The sequence below is a fragment of the Neomonachus schauinslandi genome, chromosome 5, assembly GCF_002201575.2.
Source record: "Neomonachus schauinslandi chromosome 5, ASM220157v2, whole genome shotgun sequence".
In the NCBI taxonomy this organism is placed as follows: domain Eukaryota; kingdom Metazoa; phylum Chordata; class Mammalia; order Carnivora; family Phocidae; genus Neomonachus; species Neomonachus schauinslandi.
The window spans coordinates 102,613,480-102,637,905 of NC_058407.1; the positions used below are offsets into that span (position 1 = coordinate 102,613,480).

Consider the following 24,426-nt stretch of genomic DNA (forward strand, 5'->3'; position numbering starts at 1 on the left):
TAATTGTTTTCTCTCTTCTGCATGGTCAGATTGTCTATCTCTGTTGCATACCTCCCATCACATATAAAAATGCCTCTGGATCTCCCATTTAAAAACAAACACGACTCCCTTGATTCCACACCCTCTTCTGGCAACCATCTTTTTTCTTCTACTACCTTTTCCAGCAAAATTCCTCAGAAGTGTTGTCTATACTCTAGCCACTAGCCACCAGCCATGCGGCCACTCCGTACAGGATATGTGCCTATTCGGAGTTGAAACCCGCTGTCCATGTAACATATACGGCAGATTTCGAAGATTTAGCACAAAAGGAGTAACAAACATCTCATGAAAAATTCTTTGGATTTATTACAGTTGAAATGATAATATTTTGGTTATGTTGTAGTAAATAAAATATATTATCACAGTTAATTTCGCCTGTTTTTACTTTTTTAATGTGGCTGCTAGAAAGTTTAAATTACATATATGCCTCATAGTTGTGGCTTGCATCATATTTCTGTTAGCGCTATCTCGGACTTTTCTTCCTATCCTCTCTTGAGCCCATATCCATTAGGCATTTGTCCCCATCACTTCTCCAAAACAGTTGTTTTCAACGTCTCAGGAGTCTGCATGTTGCTAAAGCCAGTGGTTAGTTTCCCATCCTTGTATCTGCAGCACAAAGCCAATGTCTGTGGGATCTTCTATTTGTGCCCAGGCAAAATCAAAGGGGAATCATTAGGAGTAAGGAGGTGTGTGGGGACGAGAGAGGGTCTGGTTCCTGGCCATGTGAGGGCAGGAGCTAGGAAACCATGGAGTGGAGAGAGGGCACTGCAAAGGGACGGAGACACTCCAGCAAACTTTAGCAACTTTACACTTCTGTCCAGGCCGCCCAGCTTACACAAAACCAGTTGTGTTCGTGCACGGCTTTATGACTGCAGAGGGCCTGCCCATTGCCTCTCAGACCTCTCTGGGCAGTGGTGATGCCCTTGGCAGGGCGATATCCACACCGAGGGGATGTCATCTTAGGATGGTCACAGTCCCTCCCACGCACACACCTTGGCTCTGGTTCCTGGGCTGGGGATGCCTGCAAACTGTGCTCTCCCAAGCTTCCTCCAGAGAATTCAGGGTCTGACAGCTCCGTCTCCCCTTCCTCTCTTCTAGGCTTTTTAGTGCAATTTTAGAACAAGCAACCAAAGCCGATGGGGCAAATGCTCTGGGAGGGAAAGGAGCTGGATTTGACGTGAAGGCACTGAGGGCATTCCGTGTGCTGCGCCCCTTGCGCCTGGTGTCTGGAGTCCCAAGTAAGTAAAGCCATTCTTCTGGTTCACAGTGGTATCTTGTCACCCACCCCCTGCTGTCCTGTGCTGAGTTGCCAGGAGCACTTTGCCAGGAAAATTGATTCCATATAAACGGCGGTGTTTTTTCTTAAATGAATTTCTTTGCTTTAAAGAACCTAGCTCTGATGTGAGTCCATGAGAACACACTGTAGCCCCAGCTCCTGTAAACCCCTGGAAAGAATCCATAGCAGCCAAACAGCCAAATGAAAACAGGCTACCCGGAGAAAGAAATCCCTTGGCCATCTGAGCCCTGCCCCCATTCCCTCCCCCTACCCCCAGGCCCTGGGCTGGGGATTTAAATACATTTGCAGCAGAGGAGCCTGGTGAGCAGAGAAGGCTAATCCCTGAGGCTCAGGGTCAAGGTATTTTAGCCAATGAGATTATCTCTACTTTCTGTATTTTTCCAAAGAACAATCAGAAAAGCATCAGTGGATGTTCAAAAAGTTCTATTTGCCATTTCTCTCAACCTTCTCCTTCTTTCATGTCAAATGGGACATTTCCGGCTTCAGAAGCCCTATTTATGGACAGGCTGCCTGCCTTTGTGAGAATTGGTTTTGCCCAAGGGTGGAGGGTGTTCAGCTCTCTGAATCAGGCCAGAGGGCATTGGAGAGATATTGTCTATCCAGATATCAGTCCGGTGGACAGCCGCTCTTCTACCTCTTCCTCCAGAAGCCTGTCCCACTATGGATGAACCCCAGGCACTGAAAACAGCAGCTTCGGGCACCCAGCATCACCCCCAACGAAGCACAGCCCCAGTTGTTCTTGGGGATTAAGTCAACTTTCAGAGAGCTCCTCATTCCACTCCTCCTTGATCGATTGGTGCAATCTGAGCATAATTCTGGACTTACGTGCTGAGATTTTTCCCTCTCAAGTCAGCTCCATCAGATCTGGCCCATAACTCAAGGTAGAGAAGGTCCCTATGACTGGGCTGAAACCATACAAGCTTGGAGATGGGAGCAGGGGACAGGAAAACAAAGAGGTCCTCTGAACACCGAGCCCTTACCATAGAAACGTGAAGAACCTTGTATTAACCTGTTCTATTCTTTCTGTACGTGCACAGAAGAGTGAAAATATTTTCCCAAAGAAACCTAACTAACCAGCAGCAGAGCAGGACTAGGAAGTCAGGTCTCCTGACTTCCAAACCAACTTTCTCTCCTATACAACTTCTTGTAAAGGATTAGCTAGTATATAACTCTTGATTGTCTTAGACTTTTACAAATATATCCCATCTCTTCAATTACATTATAAGCCCCTGGAAGCCCAGAACTGTGGCTTATATTGTCTCTGTTCCTGCACCATGCCTACAATGGTCTCTACAAGTTAGTGGAATTTACTAGATAAATGAAGGCAAGAGTTGGAATGTTTTCTTTGCAGTGGAGCCCCTTGGGCAAAGTCTGTGGTCTGTCTTAAACTCAAAAGTGAACATGGAGCTAAGCCACACAAACACATTTGGAACAGATTCTTTCTACTTGGCCTTAACCATTTTAGGGCATCTAGGACTGGAAACAGTATACAGTCGACCCTTAAACAATGTGGGGATTAGGTGTGCTGACCCCCACCTTGTGCAGTTGAAAATTAACGTATAACTTTTGACTCCTCCAAAACTTCACTACTAATAGCCTACTGTTGACCAGAAGTCTTACCAATAACATAAACAGTTAACACATATTTTATAGGTGTTATACTATATTCTTATAATGAAGTAAGCTAGAGAAAAGAAAATGTTATTAAGAAAATCATATAGGGGTGTGCCTGGGTGGCTCATTCGGTGAAGTGTCTGTCTTCAGCTCAGGCCATGATCCCAGGGTCCTGGGATCGAGCCCTGCATTGGGCTCCTTGTTCAGTGGGGAGTCTGCTCCTCCCTCTCCCTCTGCCCCTCCCCATCTCATGCTCTCTCTCTCTCTCAAATAAATAAATAAAATCTTTTTAAAAAAAAAGAAGAAAAAGAAAGAAAGAAAGAAAAGAAAGAAACAAAAAAAGAAAATCATACAGGGGCACCTGGGTGGCTCAGTCAGTTAAGCATCTGCCTTTAGCTCAGGTCATGATCCCAGGGTCCTGGGATGGAACCCTGAGTCAGGCTCCCTGCTCAGTGGGGAACCTATTCCTCCCTCTCCATCTGCCCCTCCCCACCCTGCTCGTGTGCTCTCTTGTGCATGCTCTCTTTCGAATAAATAAATAAATTCTTTAAAAAAAGAAAATCATATGGTGGGAAAAAATACATTTACAGTACTGTTCTGTATTTATCCAAAAACAGTCTGCCTGTAAGTGGACCTACACAGTTCAACTCATATTGTTCAAGGTTCAACTGAATATGATGGCCAAGATCCAATTTCCCTTTTGTGAAGCCTAAATTCTTTGGGTTTTCTTGGTCAGTCAGCCATAACTCAGTAGGCTAAAATCAAGGAATGAGAAGGAAGGGGAGAATAACTTTGAACATGACTTTAAGGAGCTTAATATGATGGTGCAGCCAATGTGTCAGTGATAGGAACTATGAACTATTCCAAACTTCCAACCAAACTACAGTGGACATAATGAATCTTACCCTCTAATGTACATGATTATTAGGAGCCCACACTTTCAGAGCATTGTTCTGGGTATGAGGACATACCATAAAAAACAAATATAGTCCTTTTACTTGAGGAATCTGACAATCTAATAAGAGTGTATCAGTCAGCTTTTGCTATAAGAACAAACAATCCCAAATTCTCAGTGACTTAAAATCAGAAACATTTATACCTGGTCATGTTACATGATGATGTTGGCCAGCTGCCACTTTTCTGGGCTTAGCTGGACTCTGGGCTTGACCAGCTTCTATATGCTACCTCATTCCAGAGCCCAGGTTGAAGAAGCATCCAGTAGGCCATGTTGTTCTCATGGCAGAGGGCAGATGCTCAAAAAGGGGGCAAAGAGCTAAGCCACACAAGCATATTTTAGGCTTTTGCTCAAAATGGCTTATATCATGGCTACTCACTTTCCAGGGGCCAAAGCAAGTCACATTGCTATCTTTGTCCCAAGGATAATGGGACACAGAATTATACTGTACCTACAGAGAAGCAAGGGTGAATAATTGTGAACAAATAGCACAGTCTAAAACAAAGAGATTGAGGAGTTTATTAGCAGAAATAGTTACAGTAATTACTCTAGTAAAGAAGTTCTTAATTAGAGATGCATATGGTTGAGAGTCACTCGTGCTTCAGTGCATTAAAAAGGAGAATCAGATTAGATACAGTAGCTAGGGTTCCACTGTAAAAACTTCCTAAAGAAGGTGTCCCATCTCCACATGCATTTAATTAATGGTAGAACTGTAGAGTGGGGTCAGGAAGAGGTAACATACCTTGGAATTCTCTCATCAAGAAGATGAGGACATGGTACAGTACCTCAAAGATAAGGCCCTAATAGTACCTACCATGCAGTCCAAGAAGTTAGCTTTGTCATTGAAGATGATCACACTGAGATGGTTTTGCAGTTGTGGGCAGCCTTGCAGGTGGCTTCATGCTTATACATAGGGCTAACAATTGTGTCTTGTGTTCCATGGGTCGCCAACAGAGTAGCTCTTTTTGGAGCTTAAAGGAAGGGCTAATCCAGCCTGTCACCCTTTCCCCTGGAGAGGTATATGTGCGACTTTTAAATAGGAAAGTATGTAGATCACAGTGAACAAGTGCCCTGGGCTAGTTTGGTTGATATCATCCAGAAAGATGTCAGCAATATCTCCTACCACTACAAACCTAGACAAATTCCATTTCGTAGACCTTTTAGGTGTCTTCTTTCATATTTCAGCAGAACTCCTCGAAAGAGTTGTCTCTATCTGTTGTCTTCAATTCTTGTCTTCTCGTTCTCTCTTAAATCCACACCAGTCAGGCTTTCTCCCCCATTACTCCAGTAAAACATCTCTTGTCAAGACCACCAGTGATTTCCACATTACGGAATCCAGTGGTTAGTTTTCTGGTGCTGTTGTATTTGATCTAGCTGCAGCATTGGATGTAGCTGATCATCCCTTGTCTTTTTTTTTTTTTTAAACATTTTATTTATTTATTTGACAGAGAGAGAGCACAAATAGGCAGAGCGGCAGGCAGAGGGAGAGGGAGAAGCAGACTCCCCGCAGAGCAGGAAGCCCGACGCGGGGCTCAATCCCAGGACCCTGGGATCACGACCTGAGCCGAAGGCAGACGCTTAACCGACTGAGCCACCCAGGCGCCCCTATCCCTTGTCTTTGAATCACTGTCATCACTTGGCTACCAGGACACTGTTCTTTCTTAATTCGTTTGCTTTTCCTTATCAGAATCACTTGCTGATTTCCCCTCACATTCTCATCCTCTTAACATTGGAGAGCTGCATTCTCGATCCTTAGACCTCTTCTATATCTCAGGGATACTCTGTTCCCTAGTATCTGGCATTAAATATCCTGAGCCTTCTGGCATTAAATGTCACTTAAATGTCTTCTAATAACTACAAACTGTATGTTACCAGCCCAGACCTCTCTTCTAAACTCCAGACTTGTACACCTACCTGCCTATTCCATTCCTTTAATTTGATGTCTAAGCATCTCGAACTTACCACATCCATAACAGAACTTCCAGTCTTCCCAAAGTCTTTCCTGTCTTGGTCAATGTCAGCCTCATCCTTCCAGGTACACAGGCCAAAAATCTTGGACTTACTGCTTTCTCTCACCCTTTGTAGGCAATCCTCCAGGAAATCCTATCGGCCATACCTTCAAGAAACTCCTGTTTCTTACCACCTCCAACACCTCTCACCTGGATCATTACAGTAGCTTCCTAACTGGATTCTCTGTTTCCATGCTCACCCTTTGCCACAGCTTAGTCTCAACACAGTAGCCAACATGGTCCTTTTGAAATACAAATCCTTGTAAAATACACATCACAGCTGTGCTCAGAGCCCTTCAAGTCTCCCCTCACTCACTGATGAGAGTCAGAGTCCCACAGGGCCCTACACAGTCTCACTTGTCTCTCCTCTGAAATCATCTCCCTCCACCCTTCCCTTCTGTCTGTCCCTCCTTGTCAGCCTCCGTGACCTCCTTGCCATGCTTCCAACATTCCAAACCCAGCAAGACTTCATGCTTGCTGCTTCTTGTGTCCACAACGCCCTTTCCCCACTCTCTGCTGGGCTGGCCTGCTCACCAGACCAGTCTCCACAGAAATGTCACCTTACCAGAGAGGCCCGCTCTCCCCACACATGTCAGCCATGCTCATATCTCCTGTGCCCCCTCCCTGCTTTATTTTTCCCATTTTACTCATCACCTTCTGTCACACTGTATATGTACTTGTTTATTTACTTACTTTCCCCTTGTCTCACGAGAATATAACCTCCATGAGGACAATTTTTGTTCATTTTGTTCACTGCTATATCCTCAGCATCTACAATGCCAGATAAATCTCTGTAGACTGAATGGCTGTCTCTACTCAGCCGCCTCATGGCTGAGGGGCAGCGCTACACGCAGTAGTTACTAAGAACTACCCAGCTCACTCAAATTCTAATGCTAAACCAGCTTCCAGTTATAAATGCCTCTTTAGCATTTCCAGAGGGTGTTTATTTCTTCTATCTTATTTGATCTTCGTGACAGTTGTGTGATATTTGGATATACACATATGTTATTTCTTATAACAAATAGGTTAGTTGGATGGTTTGTGGGATATGTAACTCTAAGCCCAAAAAGTTGCTCTTATTTTTTAAACATCCATATGTGTATTAAATGCCATTGAAATCTTTTTTTTTTTTAGAGAGGGAAAGAAAGAGAGGAAGGGGGAGGGGCCAAGGGAGAGAGAGAATCTTAAGCAGATTCCACACCCAGCATGAAGTCCGACATGGGGCTCTATCTCTCAATCCTGAGAGCATGACCTGAGCTGAAACCAAGAGTTGGGTATTTTAACCAACTGAGCCACCCAGGTGCCCCATCATTGAAATCTTAAGATCACAGATTATGGAGTGAGAGAGATGATTGTAAGGGTGCAAGCCATATATTAATTTGACAAAACCTACTGGGTGCACCCTTGATAGAAGATTCTGGTAGCTGTTACAGTAGATGCAGAAATGAGTCAGATACTGGGGTGCCTGGGTGGCTCAGTCGGTTAAGCATCTGCCTTAGGCTTAACCTAAGGCAGGTCATGATCCCAGGGTCCTGAGATTGAGCCCTGCATCGGGCTCCCTGCTCTGCAGGAAGCCTGCTTCTCCCTCTCCCTCTGCCTGCCTGTCTGCCTACTTGTGATCTCTCTCTTTCTGTCAAATAAATAAATAAAATATTAAAAAAAAGAAATGAGTCAGATGCTAAGTGTGTTCTCAAAGAGACTGAAAAGTAGAAGAAAAGATGTTCAAAGAAATGATTGTATAGAACAAAAATTGGAGAGTGCTCTCCCCCTGCCTCAGAAAAAAAGCTTAAGAAAAATGTGATGAGTTCTGTGACAAGAATGCTTTGGAGATGCTACACTTTTGGGAATCGGGATAAAGAATCAGGAAGGTTTCTTGAAGGAGGTGGCATTTGGAATAGATCCTAAAAGATAAATAAGGAGAGGCATTCTAGAAAATTATGAAGAGAAAGGAGAATGACTGTGGCCCTGGGGTTGTATACAATACGTTTTCGGAGGTGATTTCACTCTGGATGTAAAAATTAGTTGACTCTTTCAATGCAATTCTGTGTAATTGAAAGTTTTGTCCATTTTGCTTCATCAGTTAAGGATCTCAGTTCCCACTGCTTGTGAGGCATGCATACTGTACCAAAGGATAGGCCATATGGAATAAATGTTACACAGTGAACATGAACAATAACATGGAGGGTTGTGATTAAATATTTGCAATGTATACAACAGGAGTGCATTTGTTTGTGGGGCAATAAGCAAAGGGTCATTTCCTCCTTTCCATGCAATCCCATATGCCCTCCTGGAGAAGAACTTTCAGGAGTGGATTGAATAAAGGCATCAGACAGATGGAGGTGAGAAGGTGTTTTTTAGATTGGTGAGGTCTTTGACAAAAACTCCTAGCAGCCAACTTGATTTGACAATGAAGGGGATTGAGCAGTCACCTCCATGCAAGACCAGAGCCAGCCTTAGGAAATAGCATCCATTCACTGTGAACATTTATTGAGCACTTTCTGTAAGCCAAGCACTAAATGAGGCCCTGGAGACAGAGATAAATAGAATACTATCCCCATCTGTTAAGATACTTGAATGCCATAGAGACTTTTCATGGGACATGCTTTCCCTGTGATATGAGTATTTATAAGATTAGCTCTTTCTCAGTTAAAAGTGTCATTTCTGGAATCACACAGAATAGAAAACAGCAATTAAACAAGGATTTGCTTCCTAATTGAGAAGTGAGAAGGAGCAGGAAGGACCATGTGTGGAGAGGGGTCAGACCCTTTCTTCCTATTTTTTCTTGCTGAGATTAGAACTGTTTCCTGAAAACAAATCAACACCAATCAGCCAACAAATACCTGTTGATTGGATACCAGCTAGAAAGTGCCAGGAGAGACAAGACATAGTGGTTTTGAGCAAGAGCTCTTGAATCAGACTGCCTGGCTTCTGCACTGACTTACTCTGTGACCTTAAATAAGTTATTAAGCCTTTCTGTGCCTTAGCTTCCTCATCAGTAAAATGGAAATAACAGTAGAACCTATTTCATGTGGTGTTAGAAAAACTAAACGAGTTAATGCATGCAAAGCACTTAAACAGTGCCTTGCTTCTAGTAAGTGCTCAGTTAAATGGTAGCGGTTACATTACATTGTATCCCGTCAATTGATACTACACAAGGCATGTAAAATGGAAGAACACGACAAAATCACTATCAAGACAAAACAGATATACTTTATTTCTTTAAGATTTTATTTATTGATTTTTGAGAGACAGAGAGAGCACAAGCAGGGAGAGGCAGAGTGGGAGGGAGAAAGAATCTGAAGCAGACTCTGCACTGAGCACGGAGCTCAATCCCACGACCCTGAGATGATGACCTGAGCCAAAACCAAGAGTCAGACGCTTAACCAACTGAGCCACCCAGGTGCTCCGAAAGAGATATACTTTAAATGGTAAAGAACATTTAAGAGTTAAATAGCAACATGAGACCAAAAACTACCAGAGAGGCATTATGTATGCTAGTGAAGTAGATTCAAGGGGTGAGTTTACCAGGGACTGTGGCAGCCCAGGAAAGCTTTATGAGGAGACAGTATTTGAAACGAGCCTTAAGTTTTTGGTAGAAGATGTAGGGACAGAGATGAAAGGACATGCGGGGTGAAAACCTCATTCGTTTGGGTCACCAGCCCAGGCCAGCACGTAGGTCTCCGCGTGGACCAGTCCTCCACTGAGGAGGACATAGTGAGAACCGGGTGAGGCAGTTCGGCACAGAGCAAACCGCAGTGGGTCCTGGATGGCAGGCCAGTAAGGCAGTTTTCTAAATAGACTGTTCTTTCCTCTCTGCTGCAAATATCCAAAAGACTGCATTGCAGAGTGACAGCAAAATGCCTCGGGAATCTCCTCAAAGAGTATCAGAACAGATGGCAGATCTTAGACTCCAGGGAGGTTTAGTAAGCCTCCCTGCACACAGCTAGCTGGTGGCAAACCTGGGGTCAGAACCAGACCAAAGCAGCCTACCCTCTCCCACCCTGCCCAGCCTCCTTTCCGGAGGCCAGGTCCAGGGCATCCTGTTCTCTGAGCACTCCGCCAGAGACCTTACACTACAGAACACCTACCACACTGCCTTTATTGCTATTGAGAGAATGCATTCTTGACTTAAAACTTCCTGCTGCAAAAGTGACAAACTCACCTGAGCGCCCAAGTACCCAGGTGAACCATACTCATCCCATAATGCAGTTTTTCCCCCAGAATGGCTTCTCCCCTCCTGGGGATTAGTAACTGTGAAATTGGCCACACTGATTAGCAAACGCTGCCAGTTAATCAGACCCATTGGGGGCATATTAGAGCTGCTAAAAACAACCCTTCTGAGTGTTTTTACACTTTGATGGTTCAAAAGCAGTTATGCCATTCTGCCTGAAATTAGCTCTTCGGTAAGGTGGGCCACAGTGGATTTTCAGTCACCGTTACTGCTCCCAGGACAGTGTTCCCAGGGGGGTGCCTGCACTGCAAGGGAGGAGGAGAGCTCAGGTACCAGAGATGGTCCCAGCAAAAGCTCCCTCACTGAATTTAAGGACACCTTACTGTTCCAGATTTGATGAGGGAAAGCCTGCCTAGAGCTGATATTTGCAAATCAAGTCACTCAGCTCCTAAAATTTACAGATTTTGAAACCTACATCCCAGAGAAGACCCATGAGTCAGAGCAGAGGCTTGAGTGCACGTTGTCCTCTCCCCACCCTCTGCTCTTTCTTCTGCCCGTGTCATCACCTTCCTGGACCTCCCTTTCTTCTGATTCATGTGACAATTCCATAAAGTGCCAGCATGTTGCAGGTGAGGCGGGAGAGCTTAAGCCTGAAGTGGACAGAAGACTCAGATTCCAGCCCTGCCTTCACGCCCACCTAGCTCAGGTACCTTGGGCAGGTCGGTTCGCTCCAGATCTCTGTTCTCCCTGTAACTTGAAGGGCCTGACCTGCCTGCCCTCTGCGTCTCTTTCTCCTTCCACATGCTCTTCCTCTCTGCACCAGCTGACGGCCCTTGCCAGTAGCAGGCCTCTTGCCTCTCCACTCTCAACTTTCTCTTCCCTTTCATTTCCTTGGACTTGGCGCCTCTTCTTCCCCTCACTTTCTAATTTGCTTTCTCTGCCTTTTCATCCCTTTTGTCCTACAGGGATCTTAAATGTCATGGGACCTAAAACCAAAATGAGGGACCTTAAGCCACTTACGAGGCTACTTGATACAAGGTCAGGGGCAAGTGCCTAAGTCCATCCTTCTCTCTACTTCTCCATAGGAGGGACCAGAAGCTGCCCATCCCATGCAGAAATTCTGTCTGCAGCATCTTCTAGGTCCCTCGTCTGCTACTTTCTTTTACTAAAACAGGAAACCTTGTTCCGTGCATTCCTCTCATGGTGCCATTCTTGAAGAACGTCTGAGTGGGAAGGAACATTAGATATCTGATCCAACCAAGTTTCCATTTTACAGATGAGAACACTGCAGCAAGACATCTTAAATGGCCTTCTCGGGGTCACACAGCTCCCTGGTGGCAGGCAGACAGGACTCAATTCCTACACCCCCTGTAAAAAGACTGATAGGAGTCATGATGGGACCCTCCAGTTTCACAGAGCTCCCTCACACACATTAGTTCATAGCCACCCCAAGAGGGAAGCCTGAGGGAATGTCAGTGCTCCCTCCCACTTTCCCACTCCACTTGTGTTCGCTAAGGCAGGGCAGACCCTCTGGAGGACAGCCATAAACAGTGCGGCCTCTTAATATTCCAAACAGGTTGGCTGGCCTGCTTTGCTGTGAGGAGTCTGAAGTCAGCTCCCTGGTGTTGGCATTCCTTGCCTACCAGAAGCAGAACAGAGTTTAGAATAGGGTCCCGCCCCGGGTCCCCCAAAACCTGTCATGTTCAAGGCAGCTGGGAGTTGATGCCCATCCCTCTCCCATGTCACCCAGCATGATTCTACTATTGCACCCCCCTCCTCTGATTTGGGAGCTCTTGACCCCTCCCTTCCAGATGCCCCAGAATAGGAGGTCAGGGGCACAGTTACAACCCCAGCTCTGCTACCAACATCTCTGTTCCCTGCTTCACATTGCCTCAGTTTCTTTATCTACAAAGTGAGATTAGTGATGAGTATTCCATGGACAGGGATGAGGTTTTACCTCTCAAGCCCCAGGAGCATCTAGCAACAGATTCCTTTAAATCCACCTCTTGAAGAGAGAGGTTATGGATTGTGATGAGCCACGGCATCAGGTAGTAAGGAAAGGAAGATGACCCAAATGCAGCAAAACAAGTTAATTTAAACAGTGAGCATATTTCAAAAGTTCCAGGCCCTGTTGTCATGAAGTTTTACTGAGAGATTATTGAATATCAGTAACAGTATCTGACTAAACCAGGAAAATCTCTATTATTTGGTGTTCTACATACAGCAGCTTAAAAAATAATAATGACAAAGAATGTATCCAATCACGCAATAACTTCTCATATTTACTAAAGGAAAGCACAGATATTCCCCCATGATGAAAATGTCCCTTTTTGATTTAAGAACAAAATGTAGGTGGTGATAAATGTTAGGGTTACCACCAACTAAAAGCAATATTCAGCATCAGTGCACGGCTTTCAGACTGCAAGAGCTTTATTGGCTGATTAATTGGCCCAGTGGTCCAGGAAGGCAGGGACATTATCCCTAATTTATAGATAGGCAAATATAGTCCCAAGTGCTTCTCCCAGAGTAATGAACAGAGATGGATTCAGACTATTTTCCAAGTCAGGAATACTCCCTGTAGGACTCAGGTCACTGTGGTTTAGAGGAGGGCACATTTTCTCATCAGGATGCTCCATGTGGCTTTCAGATTGAGGACAATTGATAGGGTGCTGGTTTATTTATGTTTTGATGGTTGGTGAGAACCTCTTTGGTTACAGGGACTAATGAGAAATGGTATCATTGCCACCTAGAGACTTGTGAAAAAGTGGGAGGCACTCTGGGTCTGCAGGTGAAGAAACCAGGATCTAAGTCTGGCCAGCGAAGTGACCTTATTGTTTAACCTCTGACCTTCAGTTTCCTCCTCTGGGAAATGAAAGTTTAAACTGTATTAACCCTAAAATTCTTCTGAGCCATATCATCACATGCTTCAATGGCAGAGAACAGCAGTACCCTGAGAATTTCTTTTTTTTACTCACTAATTCTAGATGTAGTCATTGACAGGGCATGACCTTTGGCAAATCCCTTTTCTCTTTAGCTCCCAACACATTAGCAATCAGGCCAGAGGTGGGAGAACATGTCATATAGTAAGTCAACAATATGTACTTATTTATTTATAAGATTTTATTTATTTATTTGACAGACGGAGAGAGAGCACAAGCAGGCAGAGCAGCAGGCAGAGGGAGAGGGAGAAGCAGACTCCCTGCTGAGCAGGGAGCCTGACGTGGGGCTTGATCCCAGGATCCTGGGATCATGACCTGAGCCGAAGGCAGTTGCTTAACTGACTGAGCCACCCAGGGTGTCCCAGTCAATAATATTTATTAAGTATTGATCATGTGCCCAGGACTGTGGCAGGGGGCAGCTCACAGAAGGAGAAAGAGCTTCTTAAACTCAGGAAGCTCCATGATTGAGTCTCTTTTGTGCCTGGCTCTTTCCTGGAGATCCCCAAACATGAAATAATAGCCAGCAGCAAGGTGACTGTAACCTAATTTAAAATAATGATAATAATAAAGGCCACTTAGGCTTACAAGTGACCCATGCTTTATAAGTGCTGGAAGGAAAAATGAGGGGTTAGAAAATGAAGATACAGTGGGGTCAGTGTCCCATGAAATGATCAATACACAGAGCATGAGCCCCAGGTACCTGTTATTCTTGGTTTGTTCCCTCCTGCTGATCCATGACAATTAGTAGGTGAAGACATAGACAGTGGAGTCCAACTACCTGGGTTCAGATTCCCAGAGCCACCACTTACTAGCTATATGCCTCAGTTTCCTGATCTATAAAATGGGGGTTAAAATTGCATTTACTCCACAGAGTTGTCGTGAGAATTAAATAAATAAATGCTCATAAAGTGTTTAAAATTGTGCTCAACACATAAGAAGCATTCAGCAAATATTAGCTATTAGTATTCCTGTGGGTCCAACTCTCTACCTACCTCAGGCTCCAAGTTGGACTGGTTAGAAAAGGGGAAATACTACAATTGATTTTTAAAAATTAACTTTAATGAAGTATAATTTATATTCAATAAAATTCATACATTTGAATTGTGTATCATCACAAATGTAATAACTTAACAATAACTTAACGATGGGCTCTCTGCTCATATGTCTTTTTTACTTATATATATATTTAAACCCCATCCTACAGTGTTAATATATTTTTTTGCTTTAAACAGTTTTCCTTTTAAGTAAATTATGAAAAAACATAAGCATAGTCTTTTATATTTACCCACTCATTTGTCATTTTTAGTGCTCTCCATTCCTTTCTGTAGATCCAAGTTTCCTTCTGGTATCATTTCCCCCCACCCTAGGATTTATATGATACAGATCTGCTGCTGCAGAATTCTCTCTGCTTGTGTCTTTATTCCATCCTGTTTTTGAGGAATATTTTAGCTGGATATACAATTCCTGTTTGACACATTTTGTTTCTCAGAACTATAAAGATGCCATTCCATTTTCTCCGGCCTCCATTTTCTCTGATGAAAAGTCATTGATATTCTTATCATGGTTCCCCTGTACATGTTTCTTTTTTTTCTTGACTGCTTTCTAGATTTTCTATCTTTGGCTTTTAGCAGTTAACTACAATGTCCCTTGTGGTTTTCATTATATTTTTCCTACTTGGAGTTCTCTGAGCTTTTCAGATTCATTCATAAGTAGAAAGCTTTCATCAAATTTGGGGAATTTGAGGCCATTATTTCTTCAAATATCTATGTATTTTTTTGCTCCAATCTCACGCTTCCCTTTCTGAGACTACAATTATACTATGTTAAGTGATTTTATATTATCTCATTGGTCCCTGAGGCTTTGTTCAGTTTTCTTCAGGTTGGTTGTTTTTTTTTTTCTTTTTTTTTGGTCTGTTTCATAGATCAAATAAATTCTGTTGATTATTCTTCCAGTTCACTCACTTTTTCCTCTGCTGACTTCATCTTCATTAAACGTATTCAATAAATTTTTCATTTCAGTTACTCTTTATAGGATGTCCATTTGATTTCTTTTTATGTTTTCAATTTATCTGTGAAATTCCCTACCCTCTCTTTAAGACCATATACTTCTTTAATTCTTTTAATATATTTTTCTTTAATTCTTTAAACATTTTTAAGCTGTTTTAAAATCCTTGTCTGCTAAGTCTGACATCTGAGCAATCTCATTTAAGTTCCCTGTTGAAAGATTTTTCTTGATTATGTATCACATTTTCCTATTTCTTTATATAGCTAGTGATTTTCTTCTGAATACTGGAATTGTGAATAATATGTTATAGAGAACTGGATTCTATCATCTTACTAAGAGCATTGATTGTTCAGCAGGCACTTCAGTTACTGACTGATTACCATGAACTTTTGTAGGCTTGGCTTTTCGCTTGTTGGTGCAAACTGATTAAAAGCCAAAGCCCTTCAACCTCTAAACTCCATTTTCCTTTCAGATCTTGTCAAAGCTTCTTTACAGGCTTTGTCAAGAGTTGGTCTTACTGGGGCCCCTGGGTGGTCCAGTCAGTTAAGCGTCTGCATTCAGCTCAGGTCATGATCCTGGAGTCCTGAGATCAAGCCCCATGTTGGGCTCTCTGCTCATTGGGGAGCCTGCTTCCCCCTCTCCCCCCTTCTTGTGCTCTCTCTCACTATCTTTCCCTCTCTCTCTCTCTCAAGTAAATAAATAAAATCTTTTTCTTAAAAAAAGAGTTAGTCTTACTGTAGGGTAGGTTACTTATTCCAGGTGTACCTTTCTGGTGTCTCAGATTCCCAGGGTATTTTTGTTTGTTTGTTTGTTTGTTTGTTTTAATTTTATTATGTTATGTTAGTCACCATACAATACATCATTAGTTTTTGATGTGGTGATCCACGATCCACTGTTTTTGTATAACACCCAGTGCTCCATGCAGTACATGCCCTCCTTAATACCCATCACCAGGCTAACCAATCCCCTTCCCCCCTCTTCTCTAAAACCCTGTTTGTTTCTCAGAGTCCATAATCTCTCATGGTTCATCTCTCCCTCCGATTCCACCTCCCTCATTTTTCCCTTCCTTCTTCTAGTGTCCTCCATGCTATTCCTTATGTTCCACAAATAAGTGAAACCATATGATAATTGACTTTCTCTGCTTGACTTATTTCACTTAGCATAATCTCCTCCAGTCCCATCCATGTTGATGTAAAAGTTGGGTATTCATCCTTTCTGATGGCTGAGTAATATTCCATTGTATATATGGACCACATCTTCTTTATCCATTCATCTGTTGAAGGGCATCTCGGCTCTTTCCACAGTTTGGCTATTGCAGACATTGCTGCTATGAACATTGGGGTGCATATGGCCCTTCTTTTCACTACATCTGTGTATTTGGGGTAAATACCCAGGAGTGCAATTGCTGGGTCATAGGGTAGCTCTATTTTTAAATTTTTGAGGAACATCCACACTATTTTCCAAAGTGGCTGTACCAACTTGCATTCCCACCAACAGTGTAAGAGGGTTCTCCTTTCTCCACAACCTCTCCAACACTTGTTGTTTCTTTCCCTGTCCATTTTTGCCATTCTAACTGGTGTAAGGTGGTATCTCAGTGTGGTTTTGATTTGGATTTCCCTGATGGCTAATGATGATGAACATTTTTTCATGTGTCTGTTAGCCATTTGTATGTCTTCTTCAGAGAAGTGTCTTTTCATCTCTTCTGCCCATTTTTTGACTTGATTATTTGTTTTTTGGGTGTTGAGTTTGAGAAGTTCTTTATAGATTTTGGATACCAGCCCTTTATCTGTAGTGTCATTTGCAAATATCTTCTCCCATTCTGTGGGTTGCCTCTTTGTTTTGTTGACTGTTTCCTTTGCTGTGCAGAATGTTTTTATCTTGATGAAGTCCCAAAAGTTCATTTTTGCTTTTGTTTCACTAGCTTTCGGAGATGTATCTTGAAAGAAGTTGCTGTGGCCGATGTCAAAGAGGTTACTGCCTATGTTCTCCTCTAGGATTTTGATGGATTCCTGTCTCACATTGAGGTCTTTCATCCACTTTGAGTTTATCTTTGTGAATGGTGTTAGAGAATGGTCGAGTTTCATTCTTCTGCATGTGACTGTTCAATTTTCCCAGCACCATTTATTGAAGAGACTGTCTTTTTTCCATTGCATGTTTTTTCCTGCTTTGTCAAAGATTATTTGACCATAGAGTTGAGGGTCCATATCTGGGCTCTCTGTTCTGTTCCATTGGTCTAGATCTCTGTTTTTGTGCCAGTACCATGCTGTCTTGGTGATCACAGCTTTGTAATATAGCTTGAAATCAGGCAACGTGATGCCCCCAGCTTTGTTTTTCTTTTTCAACATTTCCTTGGCGATTTGGGGTCTTTTCTGATTCCATACAAATTTTAGGATTGTTTGTTCCAGCACTTTGAAAAATGTCATTGGAATTTTGATCAGGATGGCACTGAAGGTATAGATGGCTCTGCGTAGCATAGACATTTTAACAATGTTTATTCTTCCTATCCATGAGCATGGAATATTTTTCCATCTTTTTGTGTCTTCTTCAATTTCTTTCATGAGTGTTTTGTAGTTCCTGGAGTATAGATCCTTTACCTCTTTGGTTAGGTTTATTCCGAGGTATCTTATGGTTTTTGGTGCTATTATAAATGGAATCATTTCTCTAATTTCTCTTTCGACAGTTGCATTGTTAGTGTATAAGAAAGCAACTGACTTCTGTGGATTGATTTTGTATCCTGCCACATTACTGAATTGCTGGATGAGTTCTAGTAATTTGGGAGTGGAGTCTTTTGGGTTTTCCACATAAAGTATCATGTCGTCTGCGAAAAGAGTTTGACTTCTTCTTTGCCAGTTTGAATACCTTTTATTTCTTTTTGTTGTCTGATTGCTGTTGCTAGGACTTCTAGTACTATGTTGAACAATAGTGGTGAGAGTGGGCATCCTTGACATGTTCCTGATCTTAAGGGAAAGGCTCTCAGCTTTTCCCCATTGAGGATGATATTCACTGTGGGTTTTTCATAGATGGATTTTATGAACTTGAGGAACGTTCCCTCTATCCCTATACTCTGAAGAGTTTTAATCAGGAAAGGATGTTGTATTTTGTCAAATGCTTTTCCTGCATCAATTGAGAGGACCATATGGTTCTTCTCCCTCCTCTTATTAATGTGTTTTATCACATTGATTGATTTGCGAATGTTGAACCACCCTTGCATCCCGGGGATAAATCCCACTTGGTCATGGTGGATGATGCTTTTAATGTATTGTTGGATCCTATTAGCTAGGATTTTGTTGAGGATTTTGGAATCCATATTCATCAGGGATATCGGTCTGAAATTCTCCTTTTTGATGGGGTCTTTGCCCGGTTTGGGGATTAAGGTAATGCTGGCCTCATAGAATGAGTTTGGAAGTTTTCCTTCTGTTTCTATTTTTTGAAACAGCTTCAGTAGAATAGGTATTATTTCTTCTTTGAATGTGTGGTAGAATTCCCCAGGGAATCCATCAGGCCCTGGACTCTTGTTTTTTGGGAGGTTTTTGATCACTGCTTCAATCTTATTACTGGTTATTGGCCTATTCAGGTTGTCAATTTCTTCTGTTTCAGTCTTGGCAGCTTATAGGTTTCCAGGAAGGCCTCCATTTCATCCAGATTGCTCAGTTTATTGGCATATAGTTGTTGATAATAATTTCTAATAATTGTTTTTATTTCCTTGGTGTTAGTCGTGATCTCTCCCCTTTCATTCATAATTTTATTGATTTGGGTCCTTTCTCTTTTCTTTTGGATAAGTCTGGCCAGTGGTTTATCGATCTTATTAATTCTTTCAAAGAACCAACTTTTAGTTTTGTTGATCTAATCTACTGTGTTTCTGGTTTCTAATTCATTGATCTCTGCTTTAATTTTAATTATTTCTCTTCTAATGCATGGCTTAGGCATCGTTTGTTGCTTTTTCTCTAGTTCTTTAAGGTGTAGTGTTAGTTGGTGAATTCGGGATTTTTCTATTTTTTTGAGTGAGGCTTGGATGGCTCTGCATTTCCCCCTTAGGACCGCCTTTGCAGTATCCCCTAGGTTTTGGACCGATGTGTTTTCGTTCTCATTGATTTCCATGAAATGTTTAAGTTCTTCTTTGATTTCTTGGTTGACCCAAACATTCTTGAGCAGAGTGGTCTTTAGCTTCCAAGTGTTTGAATTTCTGCCAAATGTTTTCTTGTGATTGAGTTCCAGTTTTAGAGCATTGTGGTCTGAGAATATGCAGGGAATAATCTCAATCTTTTGGTATCGGTTGAGACCTGATTTGTGACCCAGTATGTGGTCTAGTCTGGAGAAAGTTCCATGTGTGCTCGAGAAGAATGAGTATTCTGTTGTTTTAAGGTGGAAAGTTCTGTATATTTCTATGAGGTCCATCTGGTCCAGTGTATCATTCAAATCTCTTGTTTCCTTGTTGATTTTCTGCTTAGATGATCTGTCCATTGCTGAGAGTGGAGTATTGAGGTCTCCTACAATTAACGTATTGTTATCAGTATGACTATTTTGGTTAACAGTTGGCTTATGTAGATGGCTGCTCCCATGTTGGGGGCATAGATATTTACAATTGTTAGATCTTCTTGCTGGATAGACCCTTTAAGAATGATATAGTGTCCGGGCGCCTGGGTGGCTCAGTTGGTTAAGCGACTGCCTTCGGCTCAGGTAATGATCCCGGAGTCCTGGGATCGAGTCCCACATCAGGCTCCCAGCTCGGCGGAGAGCCTGCTTCTCCCTCTGACCCTATCCCCTCTCATGCTGTTTCTCTCTCTCTCTCTCAAATAAATAAACAAAATCTTAAAAAAAAAAAAGAATGATATAGTGTCCTTCTGTGTCTCTTATTACAGACTTTAGTTCAAAATCTAATTTGTCTGATATAAGAATTGCTACCCCAGCTTTCTTTTGAGGTCCGCTGGCATGGAAGATGGATCTCCAACCCTTCACTTTCAGTCTGGATGTATCTTTAGGTTCAAAATGAGTCTCTTGTAGACAGCATATGGATGGGTCCTGTCTTTTTATCCAATCTGCAACCCTGTGCTGTTTTATGGGAGCGTTTAGGCCATTCACGTTGAGAGTGATTATTGAAAGATATGAATTAATTGTCATCGTGTTGCCTGTGAAGACATTGTTTTTATAGATTGTCCCTGTAAATTTCTGTTGTAGATCACTCTTGGGGGTCTTTCTCCTTTTATAGAACCCCCTTAATATTACTTGCAGGGCTGGCTTAGTGGTCACATATACTTTCAGTTTCTGCCAGTCGTGGAAGCTCTGCATCTCTCCATCCATTCTAAATGAAAGCCTTGCCGGATAAAGTATTCTTGGCTGCATGTTCTTCTCATTTAGTACCCTGAATATGTCTTGCCAGGCCTTTCTGGCTTGCCAGGTCTCTGTGGAAAGGTCTGACGTTATTCTGATGTTCCTCCCTCTGTACATAAGGACTCTCTTCCCCCTAACTGCCCTTAAAATGGTTTCCTTGGTTCTGAGATTTGCAAGTTTTACTATTACATGCCGGGGTGTTGGCCTGTTTCCTTGATCTTGGGAGGGGTCCTCTCTGCCTCTAGGACACGAATGTTTGTTTCATTCCCCAGATTAGGGAAGTTCTCAGCTATGATTTGCTCAAATACATCTTCTAGTCCTCTCTCTCTCTCCACTCCCTCTGGGATTCCAATTATTCTGACATTGGAACGCTTCATGGTGTCACTTATTTCTCTGATTCTATTTTCATGGATTCTGAGTTGTTTTTCCCTGGCCTCCTCTTTTCCCTTTTTATCTATTATATTGGCTTCCAGGTCGCTTATTCGTTCTTCTGCCTCAGTTACCCTAGCTGTTAGATTATCTATATTGGATTGGATCTCATTGATAGCATGTTTAAGTTCTGCCAATTCAGCTTTCATTTCTGCCCTTAGAGACTCTATGTTGCTATTAATTGATTTCTCCATTCTAGCCATTGTCTTCACAATTGCTAGCCTGAATTCCATCTCCGACATCTTGGTTATATCTGCATCCATTTGTAAATCTGCAGCATAAGTCATAATCTCTGAGTCTTTTCTGTTTTGGGGGCTCCTCCTCCTAGTCATTCTGTTGATGGGTGTTTGAGGGAATATATAGAGTCCAAATTATTGACCAGAACCCAAGCAAGATGCACCTGTTTTCTTGGGACCTTAGGGTTGCTGGCCTCTTGTTTTCCCAGCCTGTCTTCTGTGGGAGGGGCCTGCCGCACTGTTACGCAGGCATCCCTGTTTGGGCAGAGTTGCCCTGCCCCCTGTGGTGGGGGATGGGCTCAGCGGGAATCAGTTTTTGGGGCTTTTGTTCTCTGGTGGCTTTCCGCATCTCTTCTGCGAGTCAGAGCAGAAGAGGCCGTTTGCAACCCTCTGCCTCAGAGCAGAGAGACCTCTGTCTGTTCTTCAGTGAGCTATCCAGGCCACACCGTCTCCGTTTCTGTCCATGCCGCTATAAACTGCAGTGTCCTGGGTTTTGCGCCCCATCGCAGCGCTCCCAGTCCTGCCTCCAGGTCGGAGCACGGTTTCTGCCCTTTGTGCTTCTAAAACCGCCAGCTGCTACCAGTTTGCAGGCGCGACTCCACCGCTCCAGGTTTCCATCCCGGGGGCTGCAGTTCACAGGCGTGACCCACCGCTCCGGGTTTCTGTCCCAGGGCTGCCCTAAAGTCCTTTCCCCGCCACTACCGGTCTGCGAGTCTGTGCCCCGACCGCAGCGCGCGAGGCTATCACTTGCCGGCGGTGTAGAATCCCCATGGCCAGGCACCCTCCCGCTGCCATTTATCCTCCGATATCTGCCCGCAGAATCACGGCTCCCCGCTTTGTACCTCAAAACCAACCGCCTGTGATATTCTGTTTGTAGAGATCCAGATCTTCTTACATCTCAGGCTGGTTTCGTGGGTGCTCAGAGTGGTCTGGTAGATATCCAGCTCAATTCAGGGGACCAGTTGAAATAGGGTCCCCTACTCCTCTGCCATCTTTCCTTCCCAGGGTATTGAGATATTAAGTAGATCTCTCCACTGTGACAGGCCCAGAATGCCATCCTACAGACACTGCTCTTTCCTCAGCACTGCTTAACCTATAGTATTTCTTTTCTGCCTTTAACCCTGTAACAGCTGCTATTTGATAGCCCTCAGTGGCTTCACTGTGCACATGCATGACCTAGCCCTAAGCCATGGACACACAGGGAACCCCTACACAAACTTCTAGGACTTCTTATCTACCCAGCTGCCTCTTCTCTGATGTCACACCACAGCCACTACAGCTGCCCAAATTCTGATCTGATCTCTGCCTTCTCAGATCAGTGGGCCTGCAGTGGTCTGTCTGCTGGGACTGTAGCTCTTGGTGCCATAGTGAGAAAATTGTTCCCAGTCACAGAATTGTGGTGTTTACCTCATGAGTTTCAGTTCTCTCAGGGATTACAGCCCTGTGCTGCTTTATGTCCACTTTCTGAAAATAATTTCCTCATATTATTTGCCCATTTTTTTAATGTTTATGGTATAAGGGCTATTATGCTATTAGTTTCTCCAAAATGGCTAGGGATGGAAGTGTACTTTATTTTTAAATCTCAAAATTAATGACTACTGTGTTAGCAGATGTAAAGTATTCCCCAAACATTATATAAATTATATATGAAATTATTTCTTATGTAATATATAATATAATTCTGTGTTATATTATAAAAGTTATATATTAATTCATTTGTCACACATTTATTGAGGACTTACTATATATAAGGCACTGTGATAGTTGGAAGAAGGAAAGGTACTAGAATCTTTCTTAAGATATTTGGAAAATAACCCAGCGAATTTCAGATCCAGAGTGGGCTTTCTCATCTAATATCCTCTTTTAAAGATGTTGAAACCTAGATCCAATAAGGTGACATAACTGCCAAGGTCACACAGCTATTAGAAGCAGAAGAGAAAATAGTCTGGTATTTTTTTCCAGTAAATCTGAAATCTCTTTAAACAAAACAAAACACTAAGCATAATGCTTGGAGATTTTCCCCTATATAGAAGATTTGATCAGTGCCAAAGCCTCCATTGAGTCACTAGTGATTTGAGCCAGAAAGGGAAATAAATAACTCTGGAATCCTAAGAACATTTTGTTTGAGTTTCATAGAAAGATTGACTTTAGTGTACGGAGTCACCATAAGTTGGCATCAGTAAACAAGCTTGTTTCTTTGTTAAACTCCACCTCAAGAACAGCTAGGGAAGAGAAAGCTGTGAGTTGCCTGGGTATAATGGTGTTTGTTGGAAAAGAGAGAGATAAAATCAGGACTATCTTAGTAACTCATCCAACCTGATAACTCTATAGTAAGCATGTCCCATTTGCCACCTGAATCATGGAGATATTTTTCAATTTTCCTAAAATCTGCACCTTTTACACATTTCTGAAAGAAGGAGTAAGAATCAGCAGTGACTGTAACCAAACCATCACTCTCTCTTGTTTAATCTTATTACCAGATATTTCACTCTATATTTAGCCAGTCCACAGAAACTTCACTCTAATAAGCTCTATCTAGGGTCTGGCACTAAGAGAATTTGACTAGCAGAGATTTTCCTACCCTTTTTAATATGTCCCTGTATTCAGAGTCCCAGTTACCTGGATCTGGTAATAGGGAAAATTATAATGAAGGGACTTCCCTAGGTAGTCTTCCTTAAAAAGTACAGATCACTTTTGCATTCTGAAATGGCACATGAGGTAATTTGGATCAAACTGTCCTACTGAGGACAACTAGAAAGGCTGAACAAAATAATCTAAATCTCTTTTCTGAAACTTGAAAAAAAAATGCCTGACAAAAACAAATATCAATCTTCTCTGGAGAAAGATAACATCATCAAAGTTCTCAAATTATTTTGAAAAACAATTTTACAATAATAAGGTCTAACCCACAATACAAAATTACTAGGCACACAAAGAGACAAGATAGGAATGAAAATGAGTAGCAACTGTGGACAATAGAAATAGGCCCAAAGGGGATCCAGATATTGGAATTATCAGATATAGACTTGAAAATAATTTTGTTTTATTCAAAAAGATCAAAGACAAGATTGATAATTTTCCAGAAAACCAGAAGATATGGAAAAGAACCAAATATAAAAAGATATGGAGAATACAATAGCAAATATGAAACATGCAGTGAATGGATTTAGAAAAGATTTAGCACAGCTAAAAACAGAATGATTGAACTATTGAGAGATCAGGGGAAAATATTGAGAATGAATCACAGAGAATCAAAAGAATGGGAAATACAGAAAAGAATGTAAAAGATTAGAGAATAAATGCTGAATTTCATGAAATTTTTTTTCTACATCTATTGATAGACTCGTGATTTTTTTGGTAAAAAAAGTACTTTTTAACATGCCACTAAAAGTATAATATAGTGTT

General features: G+C 42.3%; 1 protein-coding gene across 12 annotated transcripts in view; it reads left to right on the forward strand.

Annotated features, from left to right (window-relative positions):
* Positions 1-24,426, forward strand: part of CACNA1C (calcium voltage-gated channel subunit alpha1 C) — a 643,199-nt gene that overhangs the window by 384,241 nt on the left and 234,532 nt on the right. For all 12 annotated transcript variants that reach the window (XM_021690729.1, XM_021690726.2, XM_021690718.2 and 9 more), the window contains exon 5: positions 1,138-1,277. In XM_021690729.1, the coding sequence (XP_021546404.1) occupies positions 1,138-1,277 (140 nt within the window). The remainder of the gene's footprint in view (positions 1-1,137; positions 1,278-24,426) is intronic.